General features: G+C 46.8%; 1 protein-coding gene across 1 annotated transcript; it reads left to right on the plus strand.

The window, feature by feature from the left end:
- Nucleotides 1-136: 136 nt before the first annotated feature.
- Nucleotides 137-21935, plus strand: MRPL3 (mitochondrial ribosomal protein L3). Its single transcript, XM_040962904.1, has 10 exons — nt 137-299; nt 1068-1252; nt 2493-2584; nt 3146-3244; nt 8309-8408; nt 10603-10663; nt 15127-15235; nt 16341-16418; nt 19113-19190; nt 20725-21935. Exons 1-10 carry the CDS (start codon nt 235-237, stop codon nt 20875-20877), a joined length of 1020 nt encoding a protein of 339 aa, XP_040818838.1. The 5' UTR covers nt 137-234; the 3' UTR covers nt 20878-21935.
- The last annotated feature ends 83 nt before the right edge of the window (nt 21936-22018 follow it).

A 22018-nucleotide genomic window follows, 5' to 3' on the forward strand; every position in this document is an offset into this window, starting at 1 on the left:
CCAAGAGGGACCCTTCTTAGAGGCGGAACTCGAATGCTGGGTGCTTATCACCCTGCCCGGAACGCGTTGCTAACGGGACCGGAAGTGCGTCGCCGGACCTCTTTCTTCCGGTGCTGGAGGCCGGCGGAGGACGGACAGGGCGGCCGTGCGGGTGGCACCGAGGCGGACGCGGGCGCGTGCTGTGGGCTCACCCCGAGGGGACAGCCGCGAGGCGCTCGGAGCCGGGGCCGCGCCATGCGGGCTGGGCGGCTGCTGGCGCGGGCAGGCAGTCTGGCTGTGGCCCCGCGGGAGGGGAGCAGGTGCGTGGGGGTGAGAGGCGGGCAGTGGGGTGCAGGGACGCGGGTCCTGGGCAGGTGTGGAGCAGCTGCGTGGGGGGTGAGAGGCGGGCAGTGGGGTGCAGGGTCGCGGGTCCTGGGCAGGTGGGGAGCAGCTGCGTGGGGGGTGAGAGGCGGGCAGTGGGGTGCAGGGTCGCGGGTCATGGCTGAAGCCCCGCAGGAGGGGAGCAGGTGCGTGGGGGGTGAGAAGCGGGCAGTGGGGCACGGGACACGAGTCCTGAGTGCAGGAAGGAAAGCTGTGCTCAGGAATGCAAGAACCAAGAGCATGCTAACTAACGAGGGTGTGCTGGGAGAGCCTTTGAAATGGTGTGGGAAAATTGATGCCTCATGTATTCACAAGAGGCAGAATTTTTTTTTCTTAGGAACTCTAACGGAAAGCTCCGCTCTCCGTGTTAGACGCTGCAGCTCCTAGAGCGTCACATGTGCAAACTACTACTGCCCAGTGCTTGAGGGAGAAAATTGAGGCTTCAGTCCCCCCAGCCACTTGGGTGTGAGAAATCTGTCTGTCCCAGTGGAGAAGATGAAAACCTCTTCGTCCAGTGTGACGCGTCATTCATTGTTAAAACAGGAACCCAATTATTAGTGTAAGAAATATCAGGGAAAAAAATTGTACATATTCCAGCTTGCTAAGGTCCTGGCTTGCTTTCTGGTCCCCAGACCTTCTTTCCCTACTGTGGGCCCAGGAACCCTTTGAGCTGTAGTTGATTTCTCTTTCTTTTTTCTTTTGCACAGAACACATGTGTGGAGTTTTGTTCGTAGTCTCCATGGCAAGAGTGGCACGTGGTGGGACGAACATCTTTCAGAAGAAAACGTCCCATTCGTTAAGCAGTTCGTGTCTGATGAAGATAAAGCCCAGCTGGCCAGTAAACTGTGTCCCCTCAAAGACGAGCCCTGGCCTCTGCATCCTTGGGAACCAGGTGGGTGGGTGGCATTGCATGAATTCTCTGGTTACACTGAGGTTGGTCGTGGAAGATCAGGACTGAGAGGTTTATCTCCTGAATTTGTTTTTCATGTCCTCACGGTGTTTGTGGGGAGCAGAGAGGATTGGTTTGTAAGTTTATTTTTCAGCCTCTCCGACTGTTTAATAAATATTGATCCTAAAGACCTCGGGGTGGTGTTTTGTAGAAGCAAGGAGAGCCATTCCACATTCATTGTTTCCTACAGTTGAATTCGTTTTCCATCAGGGGAGAGAGGATGGAAGAGTCTGGCAGAATTGTAGTGTGCTGTGCGGATGTGTCATTTGGGATTCTGTAGAGTTTTACACTGGCTAGGCAGATCCTTGAAATTGGCTGTGCCTGTTAAGACGTGAGATCCAGGGCCTGGTGCAGTAAACTAGTAGCTAAATCCTCGCCTTGCATCAACTTGGATCCCATATGGGCACCAGTTCATGTCTGGAATTCTCTACTTCCCATCCAGCTCCCTGCTTGTGGCCTGGGAAAGCAGTCAAGAACAGCCCAAAGTCTTGGGACCCTGTACTCATGTGCGAGACCCGGAAAGAAGCTCCAGGCTCCTGGCTTTAGATCAGCTTAGCTCTAGCCATTGTGGCCACTTGGGGAGTAAACCAGCAGATGGAAGGCCTCTGTCTGCTTCACTCTGTATATCTCATTTCTGGTAACATAATAATAGTAATAAATCTTAAAAAAAAAATACATGAAATCCGCCTGTGGCCAGACCAGAAGGAACAAAGTCTTTCCTCTTGAATGTGTGGCCTCCGTGTAGCAGCCAACAGCCCATCCCAGGGGAATGGCTTGGCCAGTGTCTGCAGCAAAGCCCAACATCCTGTGGGGAACTGACACTCGCATGGAGCACCATGGCTACTTGTGGCTCACCTGTTAAGACTGTGAGCGGCAGCTGCTTCCTGATTAGTGCGGTTGATGTAAACTGAAACTAAGAAAACGCAGCAATGAATTTATCTTTACCAGTATTTTAAAACCACAGCACAGTGTATTTTGTGTAGTGCCCTTGTATTTGATGGTTTCACAGAGACTTACTAACCACCTGTGTGTTATGCCAGGTGTGACTGATGGCACTTGGATCTGTGGGAGACAAGTTTCTTTTCCTGCCGATAGCTTAGCGGCGGGGGGCTGTCCTGGGAAGATGGCTGTCGTGTCAGCAGGTGCACACAGGTGGTGAATGCTGCTTTGCTTTGATTGCCAGGTTCTTCCAGGGTCGGCCTGATCGCGCTGAAGCTGGGCATGATGCCCTTATGGACCAAGGATGGTCGCAGGCATGTGGCGACGCTTCTCCAGGTGAGAAAGAAACAAGGACGTCGGGTGCTCTGTGTGCGTGCCAGCATGCGTGTGCAGGCTTCCACGGACAGTATCTGTGTCCTGGAAACAGTTATGGTCAACAAAAGGATTAGGTTGGACATTGAAAATGTTAACTTCTGCTGGAATCAGTAATGTTCTGACTCTCGTGTGGGCAGTAGCCTGCTGGCGCCAGTGTTGGCATAATTGGGGTAGTGGAAAACGTATAACCTGACTTCTCATAGCTCTACCAGCTTGATTCATAATTTAAAAATCTCAGGTTTTTGGGGTGCTGCTGTTGCTTATCTGGGTGCTCTGAGAAGCCATGCGCTCAGGCGAGAAGGCAGGGCCTGAGAATTCAGCTGCAGGTGCGCTGTGTTTGTAAACACCCAGCGTGTTGTGCATTTATGTTGCATAGTTTCCTTCGTGGTGTGAGGCAGTTGATAAGGGATTGTAGAGTTCCTGATTGTGCCAGGGCCCCCGTGTGCCTGCTGTGTAATGTTAAAGCCTACCTGGACATGAGCTCATTTTAGTGTGTGTGTTTTGTTTTGTTTTGTTTTTTAGGTACAGGACTGTCATGTCCTAAAATACACTTCAAAGGAAAACCATAATGGAAGAATGGCAGCCCTGACTGTAGGAGGAAAAACTGTGTCTCGCTTCCGGGTAAGGCTGTACTTCCGTTTCTGGAATGGCGCATTCCGTTGCTTTCAGCTCTCCGTGCCTCTGTGTGCTGAGAATGTGGCTTAGCCATCAAGCCATGTCTGTCCATGAGGGAGCTGCTGGGGGAGGCAGTCCAGCAGGGCTGCTTATGTAGGAGTGGGAGACACTTGTGTGGGGTCCAGTCCTCCCCAGCTGGAGTGGACCTCCCTAGCTGGAGTGAGCCCCTGGACCTCCTGAGGCTGTAGCGTTTGTGCATCTGTGTCTAATAGGTTTGTCACAGGGAGAGATGCGTTTATTCAGTTGGCCTGGAACACGGCAGGTTCTCAGTAGTAATTCTGTCGTTTGTGTTTGTTTCCATTTCTCTGTGGAAAGTTGTCCCGACACTTGACACCAAGAGCATATGCAGACTGAGTCTGTGTGTTAGAAGCTCTCAGTCCCAGGGACACCGTCCACGCCAGTTTTAATTGTTTTTCCTAAGGGGAATGCTAATGGAATATTGAGTTGGTTTTTTAAATTTGAGCAATATCTTCTATTGAATGACTAAAACCAGGGAAAACCTTGCTAGAAATGGTGATGATAATGAATAATGATCATCTTTAGGCTTACTAGATCAACTTGTAAATTTTTTATGAAATTAACACACAGAATACAACTCCCACTCCATCTGTCAAAATTAACCTGTGTTTGGTGTCTAGCCATAGATTCATTTCCTTGTCCTGGTTAACTGTTAGTGATCACTCACTAGCTACTAGGCATCTAAACCTGTGCTTACATTCCCTGTATGACCTTTTCATGCTCTGAGACTGAAGCATAAACTTGCCCAGGGCCACCCACTGGGCAGAGCAGAGTGACAGTCCCCACAGCCTTACCTTTGAAACTGTCTTGATATGCACCCCTCATGAACGTAGTCTGGCGGGGAAGTGTACTGGGGAGTCAGCCATGTGCTGCAGTGTTAGGAATCCAGCGGGCTGACAACCGGGGGAGGCCGGAGATGAGACCTGCTAGGTCGGGCGTGCTGGAGGCATGGCAGCGGAATGTGGCTGCACCTTGCGCTGTGGGACAGGCTGCAGGGAGAGCAGTGCGGGGACCGGGCAGTCATGTAGAATGGGGAGGTGCTGAGACTTCAGAGTTCTCGGTTCTTTGACCAGGACAGTAATGGGACCAGATTGGTTTCTTGGTGAACTAAAATTGAAGAATCTGGTAGAAGGAGTACTTTCAGAGGTTGTTTTTAGGCGGCTAGGGGAGGGTTGAAGAAAACCTCATTGTGTGTGTGTGTGTGTGTGTGTGTGTGTGTGTGTGTGTGTATGTATGTGTATGTGTGCACGCGTGGTGGTGAAAGAACACAGGATGGAGTGATTTCTGCACACGCTGGGTCGATGCTGAGCCTGTCAGATGAAAAGCTACAAGGAGAGGGGTCTGCAAGGAGAGCTGTGCGTGCGGGTTCCAGAGGAGACCCAGGCTGGCTGGCCTCTACGCAGTTGAGAGCTGTGGCTGGTCCCTAGGTGGTAGCTGGGAGCTTGAAGCCTGATGCCCGGCCCTGCGGCACACAGATTAGAGGCTGTTTTTCCGTAATGATGGTGCCATGGTCCGTTTGTTTTCTATTAAAGCTCTGTAGCAACATCTGTCTTGGTGCCAATTCTTGACAGTTTATTGACTAACAAATGAGGTTTCAAGTAATTCCACAGCAATTAAAAGCACAGTGACATAATTGTGAAAACTTTTAAATAGCTGTTAAATAATTGAACTTTAAAAATGAGTCTGTGTACCAGCCTCCATGTGACTCTTTAGTTTGACAAATGCTGCTGTTTTCTAATCTGATTAGACTTTGTTTTTTAATGACTAGTTTTGTCATTTTAATTTTTATTGCCAGTTTTTAAAATCCATGACTTTATGCCTTTGTATTTGTAAATCAGGCATTTTATTGGATAGTTTATTCTGCTCCAGTGGATCTGTGAACAGTGCTTCCTTTTAAAGACATTTATTTTAATTGGGAAGGCAGAGTTACAGAGAGGAGAGAAGCATCTTCCGTGCTCTGGTTCACCCCCAAGTGGCCACGCCGGCTGGAGCTGAGCCAGTCCAGAGTCAGGAACAACTTCTGGGTCTTCTGCACGAGTGCAGGGTCCCAAGGCATCAGGCCAGCGTCTGCTTCTTTCCCAGGCCACAGGCAGGGAGCTGTGTGGAAAGAGGAGCAGCCAGGACACGAGCCATTGCACCACGATCTAGAACATCCTTTTCTTATCCGTAATTCTCTCCCAGTTCTGAAAGTTTGACGTTGGTTCTCTGAATATTTTAATTTTCAAGAAAAACCAAAAATTGGAACAGAGTGCTTCAAAGTGCGGTTTGTTATTCTGTTTTACTTAGTGATGAAATTTGTTATGTGTAAAACTTTGCAAGCACACTAACAGTGTTAGAGTAGCCAACCAAGTTACAATAGTTAAAACTGTACTTTTCCCAAGACTGTGGTCCACACATTTTTCTTTTCAGTGTATTCTTTTTTTTAAAAACATTTTTAAAAAGATAATTTTTTTTTTTGGAAAGAATTAAAGAGGGAGAGACAGAGAGAGGTCTCCATCTGCTAGTTCATTCCCCAAGTGACTTTGCCACATTTGAGGCTGGGCCAGACCAAACCCAGGAGCCAGGAGCTTCTTCTAGGTCTCCTTCCTGGATACAGGGACCCAGGCACCTGGGCCATCGCTGCTGCCTTCCCACGTGCTTTAGCAGAGAGCTGGATGGGAAGTGGAGCAGCTGGGACTTCAGGTGTACACCACATGGCATGCTAGCATGACAGGTAGCTGTTTGACCCACTGTGCCACAGCCCTGGCCTGAGCATGTTGTATTTGATTGCCTTTGGTGAACATGCGGCGCACTGCAGTCGCCTGGCCAGTTTTCATGAACTGTGGAGTTTGACCCTCTTCACGTCAGCATTTGCTCACTTGTCTATAAGAAGCATAGTTGTGTTTGAAAGGCTAAGGCGTGTAGGAGCGCAGGGGGCCGCGGGTGGATGAGTCACAGGCCCGCTTCCTCAGTGAGGCCCGTCAGTACCGACTGTCAGATAGTTGAGCACTTACGTCATCGGCTAAGTCCTCCTAAGGAGCCCTAGAATTGTGATTTCTTTTTAATCTGTGAAAGAATTTGTCTCCAAGAAATGAGACTACTTTGGCTTTGCTATTTTAAGTAAAAGCTGATGTGTTTTAGAGTAAGCAAGTTGATGAAGTCAGCTCACCTTGGAGCAGAGCAGCGTTTTCGTTGTGGGAAGGGTGATTCCAGAGAGCTTGGAGGGGGACACGCAGCCTCAGCCAGGGGTTAGCCGAGTGTGACAGTGCTGTCAGTATTGGAAATTGCTTCTTGAAATCATTTATTTGGAAGTTTAAGAAGGAAAGGGGGAAAAAATAACCAGTTACACTGCTCCTGGTAGAATCCTAACTTAAACGTTTTGCTTTTATCATGTCTGAGAGCTTATTAATTTTATAACATGTTGACTTTAAATAGAAAAAAAAGCTAAAATGTTCAAGTTTAGTAAACCTGAAAGAATGTAAGTACATGTAGTACCTTGATTTTCTCTGTTTTAGTCTAAAGTAACTGCGGTTAGGATTTTCTTGTCTGTTTTATAGCGCTAAAACTGTAAGTCATTTTTCTTAGGAACTTCCTAGTATACTTAAAAACTAATGGTAATGAAATAATGTGCTTCTTAAATCACCAAATGGAATACGTGCAAGTCAAAATTAAATTTGAAATTCTTCTAAAATTTGATAAATCTGAATGTGATATGTCAGGAAAATAATTTTAAGGGCCACACCTTGTAGTAGAAACGTTTGTGTTTGTCTTGGGAGGAAAGGAGAGTGAGGTGATGAAAAAAGGTGTCCTGGCCAGGGCATGCTGAGCTCGGCGCGTGCAGCTGGCAGCCAGAGAGGCTGACTGGAGTTTGGGGTGCAGCCCTGCAGAGGGAACGGGACTCCTGGGAGACTGGGAGGGACCAGCCGCCCCCGGGAAGCATGAGCGCTGCAGCATTGCTGCTCAGGGAGGTTCTGTGGCTGACGGCCTGAGCCAGAGGCGAGCATCCTCTGCTCACATGCCAGTGCCACCCGATTTCAGGTCATTGAAAGACTTCTTGTTAGAGAAATCGTAAGGAGTTCTGACGGTGTACATTTTAAATGGAAATTGACAGCTAGCTGAAGTTTCCTGCAGGCAGAGAAAAGGGACAGTATAGACAGAGGAGCAGTGTGCCCGGCAAGGATGGTCAGGAGATATAACTAGAACTTTGATATTTTAATAAGCTTTGGAGGAGCAGTGTGGGGCTGAATTATAGACCAAGAGGGCAGTATGGGTTGTATGAGCTGACACGGGTATGCAGCCATATAGAGCACCTCAGCCCCTTGGCTCTGCAGGTGCTTCCTTTATGGCTAGAACAGGCAGGGAATTATGGATAAGAAAAGGGTGCTCCAGATCCCGGTGCAATGGCTCAACTGGTTAATGCTCCCCTTTCAAACTCCGGGATCCCATATGGGCACCATGAGTGCTGGTTCATGTCCTGGCTGCTCCTCTTTCCACACAGCTCCCTGCCTGTGGCCTGGGAAAGAAGCAGACGCTGGCCTGATGCCTTGGGACCCTGCACTCGTGCAGAAGACCCAGAAGTTGTTCCTGACTTTGGACTGGCTCAGCTCCAGCCGGCGTGGCCACTTGGGGGTGAACCAGAGCACGGACGGTCTTCCTCTCTGTCTTGCCTTCTCAGAATAGACCGAGTTGCTTTCCTGTGCTTAGTGTTGCTGTTCGCATGTGCGTGGGGCACAGGTCCTCCACTGCACTGTGTCTCCCCTCTGATAGGGCGGATATGCTCGCGGTGCTGTAAGGAACGGAGCCTGAGCAGTCAGGTTGTTCACACAGGTGGAGTGGACCAAAAAATCCTCACCTCCCCGCAGTCAAAGGAAAGCAAAGCTTGCTCTTCTGCAGAGGAGTGGAGTGGGCTTTGGTTTGTTCTCTGAGCTCTCCGTAACTTGGTCTGGATCTCTGGGCATTCAGCCTCTGCTTTCCTGTGTAATGTGTCACTTACATGTGCTGTTTTTCTCCTAGAAACCTGCCTCAATATTGGAGTTTTACCGAGAACTTGGCTTGCCACCAAAGCAGAAAGTCAAAATCTTCCATGTCACAGATAATGCTGTAATCAAGCCAGGTAACCTGAGGTCGGGAGCGGAGGGAATGAAATACCCGGCTCTGAAGTGTGTTTAATGTCAGCCCTTTCAATAACGATGAATGCACAATACAAACTCCCAAACACGGTTAAATATAAAACTGCATCTGATTTAATCACTAGGAACAAATAGGACTGTCTTTTTCTCAGTGGAAAAACCGTGGGAAACTCTTTGTTTTCCATAACAGAGGGAGGAAAGCTTTTGTTTTCAATGTAGAGAGAGTTTCACATTTGAAAAAGCCATTCTGGATAAATGTGCTGACTTGAAAATTTGAGATTGCCTGTTTTGCAGTAAGGGAAAGCCAACTAACTTTCACAGGAACTTGAGAAATACTGGCTAAAGTAGCACCCCAGTGTCAAAATTCTTGCTTCAATATTCTAAAGATTTTATCTGATTATTGTTCATATTGGTTCCGATCACAAAACAATAACATTTGGATGTTTCTGAATTTCAGAAAAGCCCTCTGGTTCTTGAGTGTGAGTTCTAGCAAGCGGACAGTCAATACTTTGAGGTTTTGAATCTTGAAAGTGACGTCAATGGAATAGTATAAAAATTAGGCCAAGTGCTTAGGGCACTGTGTTTTAGAATGGTTTATAATGTGTATGTTCTATTTTGAATTCACAGAGTTTGTTTTAAAATATTTTGGTTTTAACCCATGAACACATTTGTAAATCTGAAATAATAAGGTTTTTGATACTGACTTTTGTTCTAGCTCAACACATAGAATCGTTGTTTAGTGGTCAGAAATGGTCAGGGCTCAGCGGTTTAAGCCATTCAATTTCAGAGAAACGAGGTATTTTACAGTCTCCACTCTAGCTTCGTGGTAATATTTTGGTTGGCAGATCACAGCTGTATGCGCTTACAATTGCAGTGTTGCGTGTTGAGGCGCACAGGCGAGGTGCAAACAGCGTGCCCGTCCGGGTCTGGGGGAGACTGCCCCTGAAGTCCCACTGCACCTGGCTGTCTGTACTGAATACGTTAACTAGAAGCAGCTCTGAACTGCATACTCTGCTGCAGCGAGTCCTTGCTTTAGAAAAAAAATCTCCCTCTTGATGAAGTTAATGTGGTTCTTCAGTTCAATAGTAAGTTTCTTAAGATCAGAGACCATGATTCATGGTTACGCACTTCTATCCATACGTATTTGTAAGTACTTTATAAATGTTAATTGTCAAACCGAATAGTTTTCACATATGCTAGTATCAAATTTATATGGAAGAAAAATAATTTTAACTTTTTTTTAATTTGAAAGGCTGAGTTAGAAAAGGAGAGACACAAAAAGAAAGATCTTTCATCTGCTGGTTCACTTCCCAAGTGGCCAACAGAAGCCAGGAATTTCTTCCGTGTCTCCCATGGGTGCAGGGGCCGAAGGACTTGGACCATCCTCTACTGCCTTCCCAGGCCACAAGTATGAGGCTGGATCAGAAATGGAGCAGCGATGACTTGAACAGGTGCCCATATGGGATGCTGGCACTGCAAGCAGAGGTTTAACCTACTATGCCAGGATGCTGACCCCAGTGTTAACTTTAAGTGACATTCTCAAGTACATTTAAAGTAAGATTTAATTTGAATACAAGCTTTGTGTTTCTATATATAATTAAGTATATCATAGTAGTAGGTTTTTGTGCTGTCTTCAGGATCTGGGTACATTCCAGGAGAACTGGATTTTGTTGGTGTGATGACAAGTTCCACATTAGTCTGAACCGTAACAGGGCTTCATACAGGTGTCCTATTCCACCATAGTCTTCTGGTACCCGAGTTCAAGTGATACGCTTCCTAATTGAGCCGCAACGTGGTTTGGTTATTCTGTTGTTGTTGTTTTTCTTATGTAAAATAGGAAGTACATCTTAATTCAGTGTGTTATCATTCACTGAAACAGCCACGAATCATCAGGCCTGTGTAATCCCTGCAGGACTAGGCTGTCTTGGTCTCTGTTAGCATGGCTGGGCCTCCTTGGAGGAACATGGCCACGGCGGGGGTCTGGGTGCCCGGTCCAGTCCAGCATCACATGCCAGTTAAGGACAAGCTTGTTGAGTCATGCCATTGGTTCTTTCAATGCTTGGAACCGCAGAGAGAGTCCCTGTGTCTGAGAGCGCTTGCGCAGAGGCTCCTGGGTGGGGGCGGCTGTCTGAGGGCAGCTCTGTGCATGGTCCCCTGACTGCCTCTTCTCTTCACAAGGCACGCCCCTGTATGCTGCTCACTTCCGCCCAGGACAGTACGTGGACGTCACAGCCAAAACGTAGGTCCTCCCGGCACGTTTGCCTTTTGTCTCCTCCTGTCTCATTCATGATTCTGATGTGGAATGCTTCAACGTGCTGCGTGTGCTTTGTTGTTATTATTACGACTTAAACTGTCTTTAGTGGGATGTTCTGCCTCTGGAGTGCGTGGAGATGAAAGTGAGTGGTAAAATCAGTGATTATTGAAATGAGAAGTTATCATGAAAGAGTAAAAATGTGTGTGTTGTATTAGTTCTTCACGAGTGGAAAGCCCATCGGGGAGGTTGTGAGCTAGCTAGGAAGTCTCCTGCATTCGTGTGATTTCTTCAAAACTTGTCGCTTCTTGGCTGTTGAAATTTTTTATAATTTTAAAACTGAAAGCATTTGATCAGTTGAATCTAAAACACCGTGTCGTCATGATCAAGTTGTGTGCTGTAAGAAGTTCTTGTGATGTTGCGTTAGACACCTGTCACTTTTACAAAGACAGTGCGGTAAGAAGGGCTTTCGGGCGAAGGGTGCAGGCAGACAGAGGCATGAAGATTAGCTCACAGAAATCCTGGAGCAATGCGCTGGGACCGGGACTGGGAATGGGCAGGTTTGGAAAGGAAAATTCCACCCATTTCTAAGCACCTTTCATACCGTGCACTGAGATGCTTACTGAAGAACTACCTAGGGTTATAGTTTAGTTTGCTGTTTCATTGTTTTTGATGTTGCTGTATTTTTCTCCCTTTTTTTAAAGCAGGGGTAGGTGGATGAGATGATCATGTTAGGACTTTCCATCTGGTGGCTAAGAAGGAGAGAAAGACCTCGGGTCTTGTTTCTCAGTGTGTGGCCGAGGCACTTCCTGCGGATGTGGTGGATACATCTGCAGCCTGGGAAGGCGTCAGGATTCCTTCTAGAAGGCCAAATGCGGAGCTCCAGCTGCGTAGTCATAGCTTCAGCAGTCAACAGACGTTCCCAGAGAGCAGGTGGTGCATGTTAGGGTTCCTGAGTGTGTTCTTACTCTGCTCGGTATTTCTGAAACAACATTGCAGTATGTAAATGAATATACATGGCTGTATTCTAATAAAGCTTTATTTACAAAATCAAGTGGTCAGAGCAAGCCATAGCACAGAGAGATGCCCGCCGTGTGGCATCTGGTAACTGCAGGACGGAAGGAGCGGACCCCGTCTGCTCCCATGGCACGGGTCTGAAGGTGGAGAGTTTAGGGTGCGCAGCACGCAGTGCCTGAAGTCGGTAAAGGTTTGTGTTCTGTATCATGTTTAGTTACGTTATGTGAATGTGGAGTGTTTGAAATGTGCTTCCGTGTGCTGAGTCTGGATGGGTGCATTTCCCCGGTGTTCTTCGGTTGGGTGGCAGTGAGGGGACCCATAGCAGGGACCTGAGCCACCGGGAACAGGTGTGCCCTCTCCACGGGCTCAGTGAAGACAGTAATTCATCGTGTCATTTGTGTTTTATCCTTTCGCTTAAAGGTTATTTATTGAAGAGGTTCCCGTGGTATAGAGTGTAACTACACGATGTATGCTAGAGCTAGGTTGAAAAAATCATCTGTAATTAGCCAACAGATAATTAGCACTTTCATCTTATAATCATTTATTCCTAAAATAAGCTAAATTATCTTCTGTAATTTACCTGGCATGTGTTCTGTTGGTGCTTGCACTATCTTTTCAAGTAAGAGAAAACTCCATTTGAGAACTCGGAAGGAGTTATTAGCAAACTTTGTACCAAGAGTACCCAGGTTTGAAGCTGGCATTTTAGAAGCATGTCACTTTAGGGGCTCCCTCTGCTTGTTTATTAATTTTTCTTCTTTCAAATGAAGGAGACCTAATTAAAATTTAAAAATTGGTTTATCTGAGAGGAGGAGGCGGTAGGGAGCCACAGTTGGTTCGTTCTCTGCTGCCTGCAATGCCTAGACGAGACTCTAGCTAGAGCGAATGATAGGGCCTGGAGTCTGTGTTTTCCCACATAGGCTGCAGAGACCGGCAGTGTTGGTCATTCTTGTTGCCTCTCAGAGCTCCCATTAGCAGGAAACTAACCCCAGAGCAGGCTGGGGATTAACACAGGCCTTCCAGTGTGGTGTGCACCTGTCTACAGCACCAGACCAAGCACCTTCCCTACCCCAACCCCTCTTTTCTGTGTGTGTATAAACCATATTGTAGAAGTCATATGACTCTAGAGTTTTGTTTGTTTGTTTTTTGTAAATTGTCAAACTTTAAAAAAAATGTTTATTTGAAAGACAGAGTTACAGTGAGGGAGGGGGAGAGAGAAATCCTGCATGGACTGGTTCACTCCTGAATGGGCACAGCAGGCAGAGTGTGCCAGGCCAAAAGCAGAGGTACAGATCTGCTTCTGAGTGCCCCTCCCCAGGCCTGGGGACCTCTGCCTCTGGTCTCCCAGGTGCATTGGCAGGGAGCTGGACCCGAAGTGGAGCAGTGGGCACTCAAGCTATTAGCCACAACACCAGCCTCATTTGTGAAGCATTTGGTTTTCCAAATTGTTAAATTGCTGAAGCATAATTTTAGTTAACTATTTGATTATCAATTTCTTTAATTTCTTTTTAGAATTTTATATAGAGAGGCATTTCATTTATTATGTATTAAATGCCATTTTTAAATCTTGATTAGGAATAAACAGTGTTTTGAGTTCACAAGGCAGAAACAGAATTATATAAGCCAAAAGTGCTGTTTAATTGATTAATGTAAAGAAAGTGTTATAAACTACATTTAAATCACTTATATACAAATAATTTTTTACCCTGATTTGTAATTTGATAATACTTCCCTTTTAGATTCACACATAATTTATAATAATGTTTACATTGCACCCTTTGCTGATCTGAAACTTGTATTGTTTATGCAGGCTTTTACAGCCCATTGCTCCCTGGTAATGTTCTGTTAAATGTACGGAGAATTCCTTGTGAGAAATTCCTCGTTTCGTATTCTTGGGTTTTTTCCTCTTTGTACGTGGTCTGGGCAATTCACTTTTTACTTAATAATGGCTGCCTTTATTCAGATTAGGGAATTATTTATATATTGAATAAATCATATTAAAACTGTACTGACAGACCCGGAGGATGACTCAATGGCTAAATCCTCACCTTACAAGTGCCAGGATCCCATGTGGGCTCCAGTTTGTGTCCTGGCGGCTCCACTTCCCATCTAGCTCCCTGCTTGTGGCCTGGGAGAGTGCTAGAGAGTGACATGAACCTTGGCACCCTGCAGTACATGGGAGACCTGGAAGAAGCTCCTGGCTCCTGGCTTGAGATTGGCTCAGCTCCAGCCGGTGCAGTCACAATGGATGGAAGATCTTTGTCTCCTTCTTTTTGTAAATCTGATTTGCCCTCTCCCCGCCCCCACAAAAAAACAAATAAGTAAATCTTTAAAAACAAACAAACAAAAAACCTATATTGTCATTATCTAGTGAAAGATTTAAAAAAAAACCCTTCATGTAAAAACAACACTGGGTGAGGTATTTGGCATACAGCTGTCTTTGCCAGGCCACTCGCAGGGAGCTGGATGCGAAGTGAAGCAGCTGGGCCATAGCCAGTGCCCGTATCGAATGCTGGCTTCACAGATGCTGACTTAACGTGCTAGGCCATAGCAGCCTCCTAGATTGAGTTACTGTCTCCTGGCTTGACCTAGCCCAACCCTGACTGTCATGGGCATTTGAGGAGTGGCCCTTTAGATAGAAATCTGACTGACTGGCAGTCTGTCTCTTCATCGAAAATAATTTTTTTTTTAAGGAGATGTCTGGTGACTGCAGTGGTGCCGCCGTGTTGAGCACAGAGCTCAGGGTTCCATCGTACCGCTCATCTGTTGCTGCCTGTTCTGTGACCTCATAGTTCCCATCACGACAGATCCTAGACTAGCTTACCTGGATGCCTCTGCCCCGAACCTCGCAAGCTCTCAGACCACACCTCAGCCAGGGCTGCGGGCATGTCCCGGCCTCCACGGGCACCGCCGAGCTCGAGCCATGTGCGCATCGCAGCCCTGTGCACAAGGCCCCTTCCAAGGTGGCAGTCAGCCTCCTGCGGAGCCAGCAGGCAGTAGCCTCCGTGGAACAAAATCCCAGAAGTGACTTCTGATTCTGATTTACTATATTGTATGCGTTAGAAGCAAGTCAGCAGGTGCACCCAGACTCGGGGAGGGGCTTGAGAGCAAGGGGGCAGGAGTCTTGGGGCTCTGATGGCTGGCTGCCCGGATATCTGAGTACTGTGGAACTTGCAGAACTTTTACTGTGCTGCTGTGGCAAGGTGGTGCGATGCTAAAGCTCCCTGTGCTCATTTCCCTGTTGTCTTAGAGCACCGAGTTACCGTTTCACAGCAGTGACTTGTGAGTGTGCGTGTCAGGGGAGAGAGGACAGTATTGGTTCACACCTTTGCTCTGTGGCCTTCGCTAGTTATGATTTACATAGGACGCTTTGTTAAAGCACTAGGGATGTTTTCTGTCCTGTTCATTATGTAAATTCCAGTGTTGGTTTTCTTCAGGATTGGTAAAGGTTTCCAAGGCGTCATGAAAAGATGGGGCTTCAAAGGACAGCCTGCTACTCACGGCCAAACCAAAACCCACAGGAGACCCGGCGCAATCTCAACTGGTGTAAGTGCGACTGCTCGTGTGCCCGGGCGCTGCACATTCAACGCACGCACGCAGCACACGTCCTATGCTGGAGTCTGGCCCAGGCGAATCTGCACTGGTCACTGTGGGGCATGTCCCGTCACCCTCCAGAGCCAGACACTCAGGACCTGTGTCCCCAGGGTTTCGCAGGACCCGTGTCCCCAGGGCTTCGCAGGACCCGTGTCCCCAGGGCTTCGCAGGACCCGTGTCCCCAGGGCTTCGCAGGACCCGTGTCCCCAGGGCTTGGCCACTTTCCCATCGTGTCCTCCGTCTGCATTTTCCACTTTGAAATTAGTCACATAAATGACAGGTCAGACTTTGCATATTTGCTTTTTGCTGTAAGAATACAGTCAGGAACACTACTGTGTTGCAGTGAAAAACGATAGAGAAAAATAAACAAAAATGTATCCTGGTGAAAAGACGCTAGTATTGATAATTCAGGCGCACTATCCCTGAGAGGGGCGGAATGAAGATCTTAAGACAGTTTTTATTCTTTACAGCCTTAGTACAATGCAGTATTTTCTGTTTTACTCATAATAATAGCAATACAGATTGGAGCTACTTCTATGTACTCATTGCACATGTAGTAGATTGTGTTATTAAACTAACTTTTGTCACTCTGTTGGCAAGAATGTAGAAACAACCAGGGCTAAGCAGACCCCCAGTCCTGGAATGATCAAAAGTAGGGGCTCCCCGCAGCAGTGTGCAGGACCCAGAGCCCAGTTAGTACATGGACAGATGAGGCCCTAGCAGGGCCCTGTTCTCTTTCACTGGTGATGTGATGGGGGCGTGTCCTTCCTCTTCTTTAGTGTCAGTGGATCTTGAGGCAGTTGTTATCCTCTTGTTATGAATTTTTCTTAGACTGTACTTGTTTTGCCAGGCTCATGTGTAAAGGATGGATATCTAGACGTGACTCCATCTCACTCTAGCTAGCTCCTCCCCGACCCTCCTCCAGAGTTAGCCCTGCAGGAGCCCAGAACGTAGGGAGGAAACGAACGATGTTGATCGTGTGTGTTCTCAGTGTGTGTGCCGGGGCAGGTGCTGTGTGGAACTGGGGCACTGAAGAGCGTTAACTGCTCTCTCCTAGGATGTTGCCAGAGTCTGGCCTGGAACAAAGATGCCTGGACAGATGGGGAACGTGGACAGGACAGCGTACGGACTGAAGGTCGGTTTCTGAGCTCTCGGGGGCAGGTCCAGCACGTAAATGCCAAAGCACCAGGGTCTGTGTTTCCTGTGTGTGTGCAGGGCTGCTTTAAAGGGTCCCCGGTTACTTTGAGGGGAAGGATGCATGGAGCTCGTGGCTGTGGCACAGGAGAAGTGCAGCACTCTGCAGCTTCACTTAGCACCCGGGAGTCGTAAAGTGCTGTGCTCTGTGACCTGGAGAGTTTTGACAGAATAGTGTTGTATTAAAAAATAATAGTAAGATTCACAGCATTATTAGGAAAGAATGAACCAAAACTCCCCACGTGTGAGCTGCTCACAGAGAGGGAAGCTGCACAGCAGGTTGTCTTGTGCAATACTTGAGATGTGTGGGTGCAGGGACGTGTCGGGGTGAAGGAGATGCAGAACCCAGGAAGCAAACACTGCCGAGACTGCAGCACAGAGCTGTTTTTATTCTTTAAAATACAGATTTATATTTGTATTTGAAAGAAGATACATTTGTTTTTCACCAACTTGAGAATTGTATGAAATACCTAGATGAAAATGGGTTGTATCCTCAGGACCTTCTATAATAAAATTTTTGTGAAACAAGTAGTGTTTTGATGTGCGTGGATTTGGGTTTCAAAGTGTAGATAGCAGAGAAAAAAATCAGTCGCTGACAAGAGTGACACCAGAGACGCTGATCCGTCTCATGGGCGTTCCTCCTGGCTCTGTGCTACCTACGCGTTATTGATGAATCTTGACCAGCAAACGTGTTTTGCATTTACATAATTAAATTGTATTAGTCAGGATTCCCCAGAGGGAGGCCAGGAGGTTTTCTAGGAGGCTTGGATCACACGGTGATGAGAGCCAAGGAGTCCCCCTGCGGTGTGGCTACAGCCTGGGGTCCCTGGGTGTCGGCACCGCGCTCATCGAGACAGAAGGCTGCAGACCCAGGCAGCTCGGTCCAGAGGCTGGAGATGGGGCTGGGATGTCCAAGGGCAGGAGAAAGGCCCTGGCCCCCGGGACTGGGTCCTGCCGTCCCACGCTGACTCAAGCTCACTGCTCATCTCCCTCGGCAGCCGCCCAGGCCCTCCTGCAGGTAGCACTCTCCCACTGGTCCTGCGCTCCTGATTCCACTTGACTCTGATCAGCTGTCATGAATGACTTCGTTCCTCTCCCGTCTTGGATGCCCAGACCAGCTGACTGCGGTTGTGTGCGATTTCAGCTTGCATGGTGTTTAACACTGAGCTGCTATTAAACACAAGCATAATCAAACTTGCTTTCCCCTCTGAGGATTTTGTTTTCTCAGTACCATTTCTTGATGAGTCATTTTTGACAGTTGTTCTTCACATGAAGTTTGTTTGCAAACCATCTATTTTAGATTTCAGTTCCTGCAGAGTAGTGGTTTTTCCAACTTGTTGTTGCAGACTAATCCTAACCTAAAAATAAAGTAAAATTTTAATTATTACTTAGTAGTGCCAACAGCCTAATGGAATGCATAGGTCATTCTGACCGTATTGTCAGTTTTCTGTCACTCCCACAAGATGTAGTTGTTAGCGTTCTTACGAAGTAAGTCCATCCATGGGCCTGACACAGTAGCCTAGTGGCCGAAGTCCTTGCCTTGTATGTGCCAGGATCCCATATGGGTGCTGGTTCATATCCCGGCTGCTCCATTTCCCATCTAGTTTCCTGCTTGTGACCTGGGAAAGTCATCAAGGACGGTCCAAGGCCTTGGGACCCTGCACCCACATGGGAAGCTTCTAGCTTCTGCCTTCAGATTGGCTGTGCACTGGGTGTTGTGGACACTTGGGAAGTGAACCAGTGAATGGAAGATCTTTCTGTCTGGCCCTCCTTGTCTCTGTAAATCTGACTTTCCAATAAAAAAAAAAATCTTTTTTAAAAAATGTAAGTCATCCCTGTTATCTACAGGCTTCGTAAATCCTTACTTCCTCGTGTGCTGTTTGTTTTGTTTTATATAAAGTGAGCAGCTACCACATATTTTATGGTACAAGTTTAAAAGCTTTGCAATATTTCTCACCCTTCCTTCCCTCCTGCCCTCATTCCCCGCCCACCTTCCTCTTTTTCCTCCTAAGTTTTACCATGTCATTTTTTCAAAGATTTATTTTTTTATTACAAAGGCACATACGTAGAGAGGAGACAGAGAGATTTTTCCATCCAGTGGTTCACTCCCCAAACGGCCCAACAGCCAGAGCTGAGCCAGGCTGACCAGGAGCTTCTTCTAGTCTCCCATGCGGGTGCAGGGTCCCAAGGCCTTGGACCGTCCTCCACTGTTTTCCCAGGCCACTGCAAGGCGCTGGATGGGAACTGGAGCAGCCGGGACACGAACCGGTGCCTCTGAATGCTTGTGCTGCAGACAGAGGACTAAAGTACTATACCACCTCACCAGCCCCTCCCGGGTCATGTGTTGTTTTACTTTACAGTCAGGCGTAACAGTCCATTAGATAAAGATGCCAACACGTAGTATATAAGAAAGGAAAAAGTTGTAAAAGCAGAAACACACGGAAAAAGAACCTACGGTTGTTCAGAAGTAGACAGGGCTGTAACTGGTCATCAGATCCCAGGGCGTCATTCTCATGCAGGTTACATATTTATGTACTCTCTGTACAAGTTACCGCAGATCACGGAAAACGTAGTATGTGATGGAAGCGTATTCCTTGATTTATAACTCTTAAACTCTTGTTTCCTTATGCCATAGGTGTGGAGAATAAACACCAAGCACAATATAATCTACGTGAATGGCTCTGTGCCCGGACATAAAAACAGCTTGGTAAAGGTGCGTACACTGCCCAGCTGTGCCTTCCCCTGCCTCTTAGCTTTACTGAAGTGGGAATAGCATGCATGGTGTTCATACAGCTAGGGAGTGATGGACGGAGTCGGGCCAGTAAAGCAGAAGGCTCTAGGAATATAAAATAGTATGTACTGTTACTAAAATGTCAGTATGCCTCTGTTCTTCCAAAGAAGAATACTCAAGGTTTTAGAGAGTTCTGTTAACTAAGGAATGAAAAATATGTGGGGTAGAATTAGAGAATTCATAAGAAAGGTGGCTATAGCTATACTGTTGCTGGTACTGCTGGCATCCTAATCCTAGCTGACCTGCACTGTTGCTTGAGCTCAGGTCTCCTTCAGCATCTGGGACACCATCTGGGTAATTTACACATCACTAGTCTTGTCACTGTGGATACAGTGGCATGGTCGTCCCGCTGTCATCCATCATTTAGTACCAGGAGCACTCACAGCTCAGATTTGCCACTCATCTCAGTAAATGCTTCCTACAACTCGGTTCGTGGTTGTCGCCGGCGGTGGTTAGCACTAAAGGTGGGCGGGAGGCATGCCTTGGGAATTCCAGGAATATATGCTCGAAATATGTGAAAATAGATCCTTAAAAGAATTGGAAACGTGCTATCTGAATCACTGTCTTTCATAACGAGAAACAGAGGTTTGGCTTTGGGGTCAGAAGGTCTTCCTGGGAAGAGAGACTATGACTTTTTTTGTTGTTGTTAACATCAACCCAATATTAGTGCAATGGAGGGGGAAAAAAACACAATTAAACAAATTTATTTTCTCCTGGGCAAATAACTGATAATTTTTTGGAAAACTTTTAACAAGAGACTAAAATAGATGTGTTTTTCTGTAGTTAGCTGTTCCTAGCAGCTGTGTGTTTATTTCAGCTAAATTATTCATTTCTTATTGCCAAAGTGATTATACCTTATTTTACTCTGTATATAATTACATGTATTTGTAAAAATATATATATATATACATATATATCTGAATGAAGGAACTCCGTAATGTTTACCAAAAATAAAAGTGGCATTTTACATCATGACAATCTCTGTATGAAAATGTTCTTTTACAGTTGGAGTTTTTTTAGACTACAAAGGGTTAACATGGCTGCTTCAATCCTTAGTTTTATCTTTACAGTATTTAAATAGTATTCTGTCTTTATCAGTTAGGATGCTATTTTACTAAAAGTGAACTGGTTTCCTTAGCAAAAAGAGTTTATTATGTGCTCTTAAAGTTAAGACTGTCAAAAATGTTAAATGTCTTAAACCTCAAGTTCAAAAATTTGTTACCAAAATAAAAACTGGCCATTTTGAATAGTTTAAAATAGTTATTAGAGCTTAGTTATATAATTCATGTCAGATATTTTTATTTAAGAAATTATATGTAATGTTTGTATTATTTACATTTGAAAAAACAGGGACGGATTTTTCTGGCTGCTTGTAGTGGATTAGGTGAAGCAGGCTACGTTTAGACGGCTGAATCGGTTGCACTTATGGGAAGAACGTTGCTTTCTTCCCTTCCAGGTCAGAGATTCGAATCTGCCTGCGTATAAGGATTTCTGCAAAAACCTGCCGTTCCCTACGTACTTCCCTGATGGAGATGGAGAGGAACTGCCTGAAGATTTATACGACGAGGACGTGTGCCAGCCCGGTGCTCCTTCTATAACGTTTGCCTGATGCCAGTGGGCGTGGCCGAACTGGTACAGACAGGGAGCCTTGAAGAGCCAGGGAAGTAACTACATCCCCCTTTCTCGGCCACGGCAAGTGCCAGCTTGTCATCTTTGTCAGGGGCCTCAGTCACTCACCCACAGTTACATCTGATCGTAAAAATTACCGCGTTGAAGCAACAAAGTAGAATGGATTTGGAAGAACCGGTAGCTTGTGGACGCTTCATGCGTTGTTACGGCCCGTTTCCCATGTTGTCTCAAGAGGCTTATTATGCATTTAACTTTGAAGAGTTGTCTTTGAGAAGGGCTGGCTGTGGAACAGCAGTAGTGAACCCCGTAGCGACTAGGGCACAGCCTGTCTGGGTTAGGGAACGTTTTCTCTTAAAGGGACCTGAACATTTTATTAATTTCAGACACATTCATGCAGTGGTGACATATCAGGGCTTCTGACGGAGTGCACAGTCCCAGCGCTCGCCTCTCTGCAGCCAGATGCCAGTGGCCCCTGCTGCTGCGTGGTGGTCCATCAGACAGCTGTGGAGGCCACTCACTTCCCAGCTGTGAGATCCTGATCTGTGCTGAACCGGACTCACTGTTTTAGACTTTGTCTTGATGTAGGGAGCCTTGCTATAAGTCAGCGCCATTCAAATAAAGCATTTTCTTACTGAATGCTTGGCAGTGGTTACCAGTGACAAACTGCAAGCCCTGTGTAAGAAAATGCGCCTCCCCTGTTTTCAGCAGACCTTGACAGCTGTCCTCGGCCAGCGCACAGAGACACTGTCTGCTCTGCATCTTTCACCTGGACTTCTGGACTCGGTCTGCTCTCCTGTGAAAACTGCAGGCCTCTGTCCCTGTTGGTCAGCGCAGACACTCTGGGCTGACTACCAGGGCACTGAGCCTGGCAGAATTGTCTCCCAGCTGGCAGTGTGCTGTCGTGCCAGCTACATCGTGTGCCTTCCCGTGGCTGATGTCTCTCACGTGGTAGAATTTGCATTACTCTGAATGACCGTTACTGCCTGTGATGCCTGAATTTCTTGCTCCTTCTGCAGGGAATATAGCAGGGGGGATGGACTTGCTGCGTAGCCTGTTTTTATAGATTTGTGCTGGAGCACTTTAGTGGTGAGGTAGGGCCGTTACGTCTGTTAATGCCGGGC

The sequence above is a fragment of the Ochotona curzoniae genome, unplaced genomic scaffold (genome assembly GCF_017591425.1).
Source record: "Ochotona curzoniae isolate NIBS_2020 unplaced genomic scaffold, NIBS_Ocur_1.0 contig_1302, whole genome shotgun sequence".
Classification (NCBI taxonomy): domain Eukaryota; kingdom Metazoa; phylum Chordata; class Mammalia; order Lagomorpha; family Ochotonidae; genus Ochotona; species Ochotona curzoniae.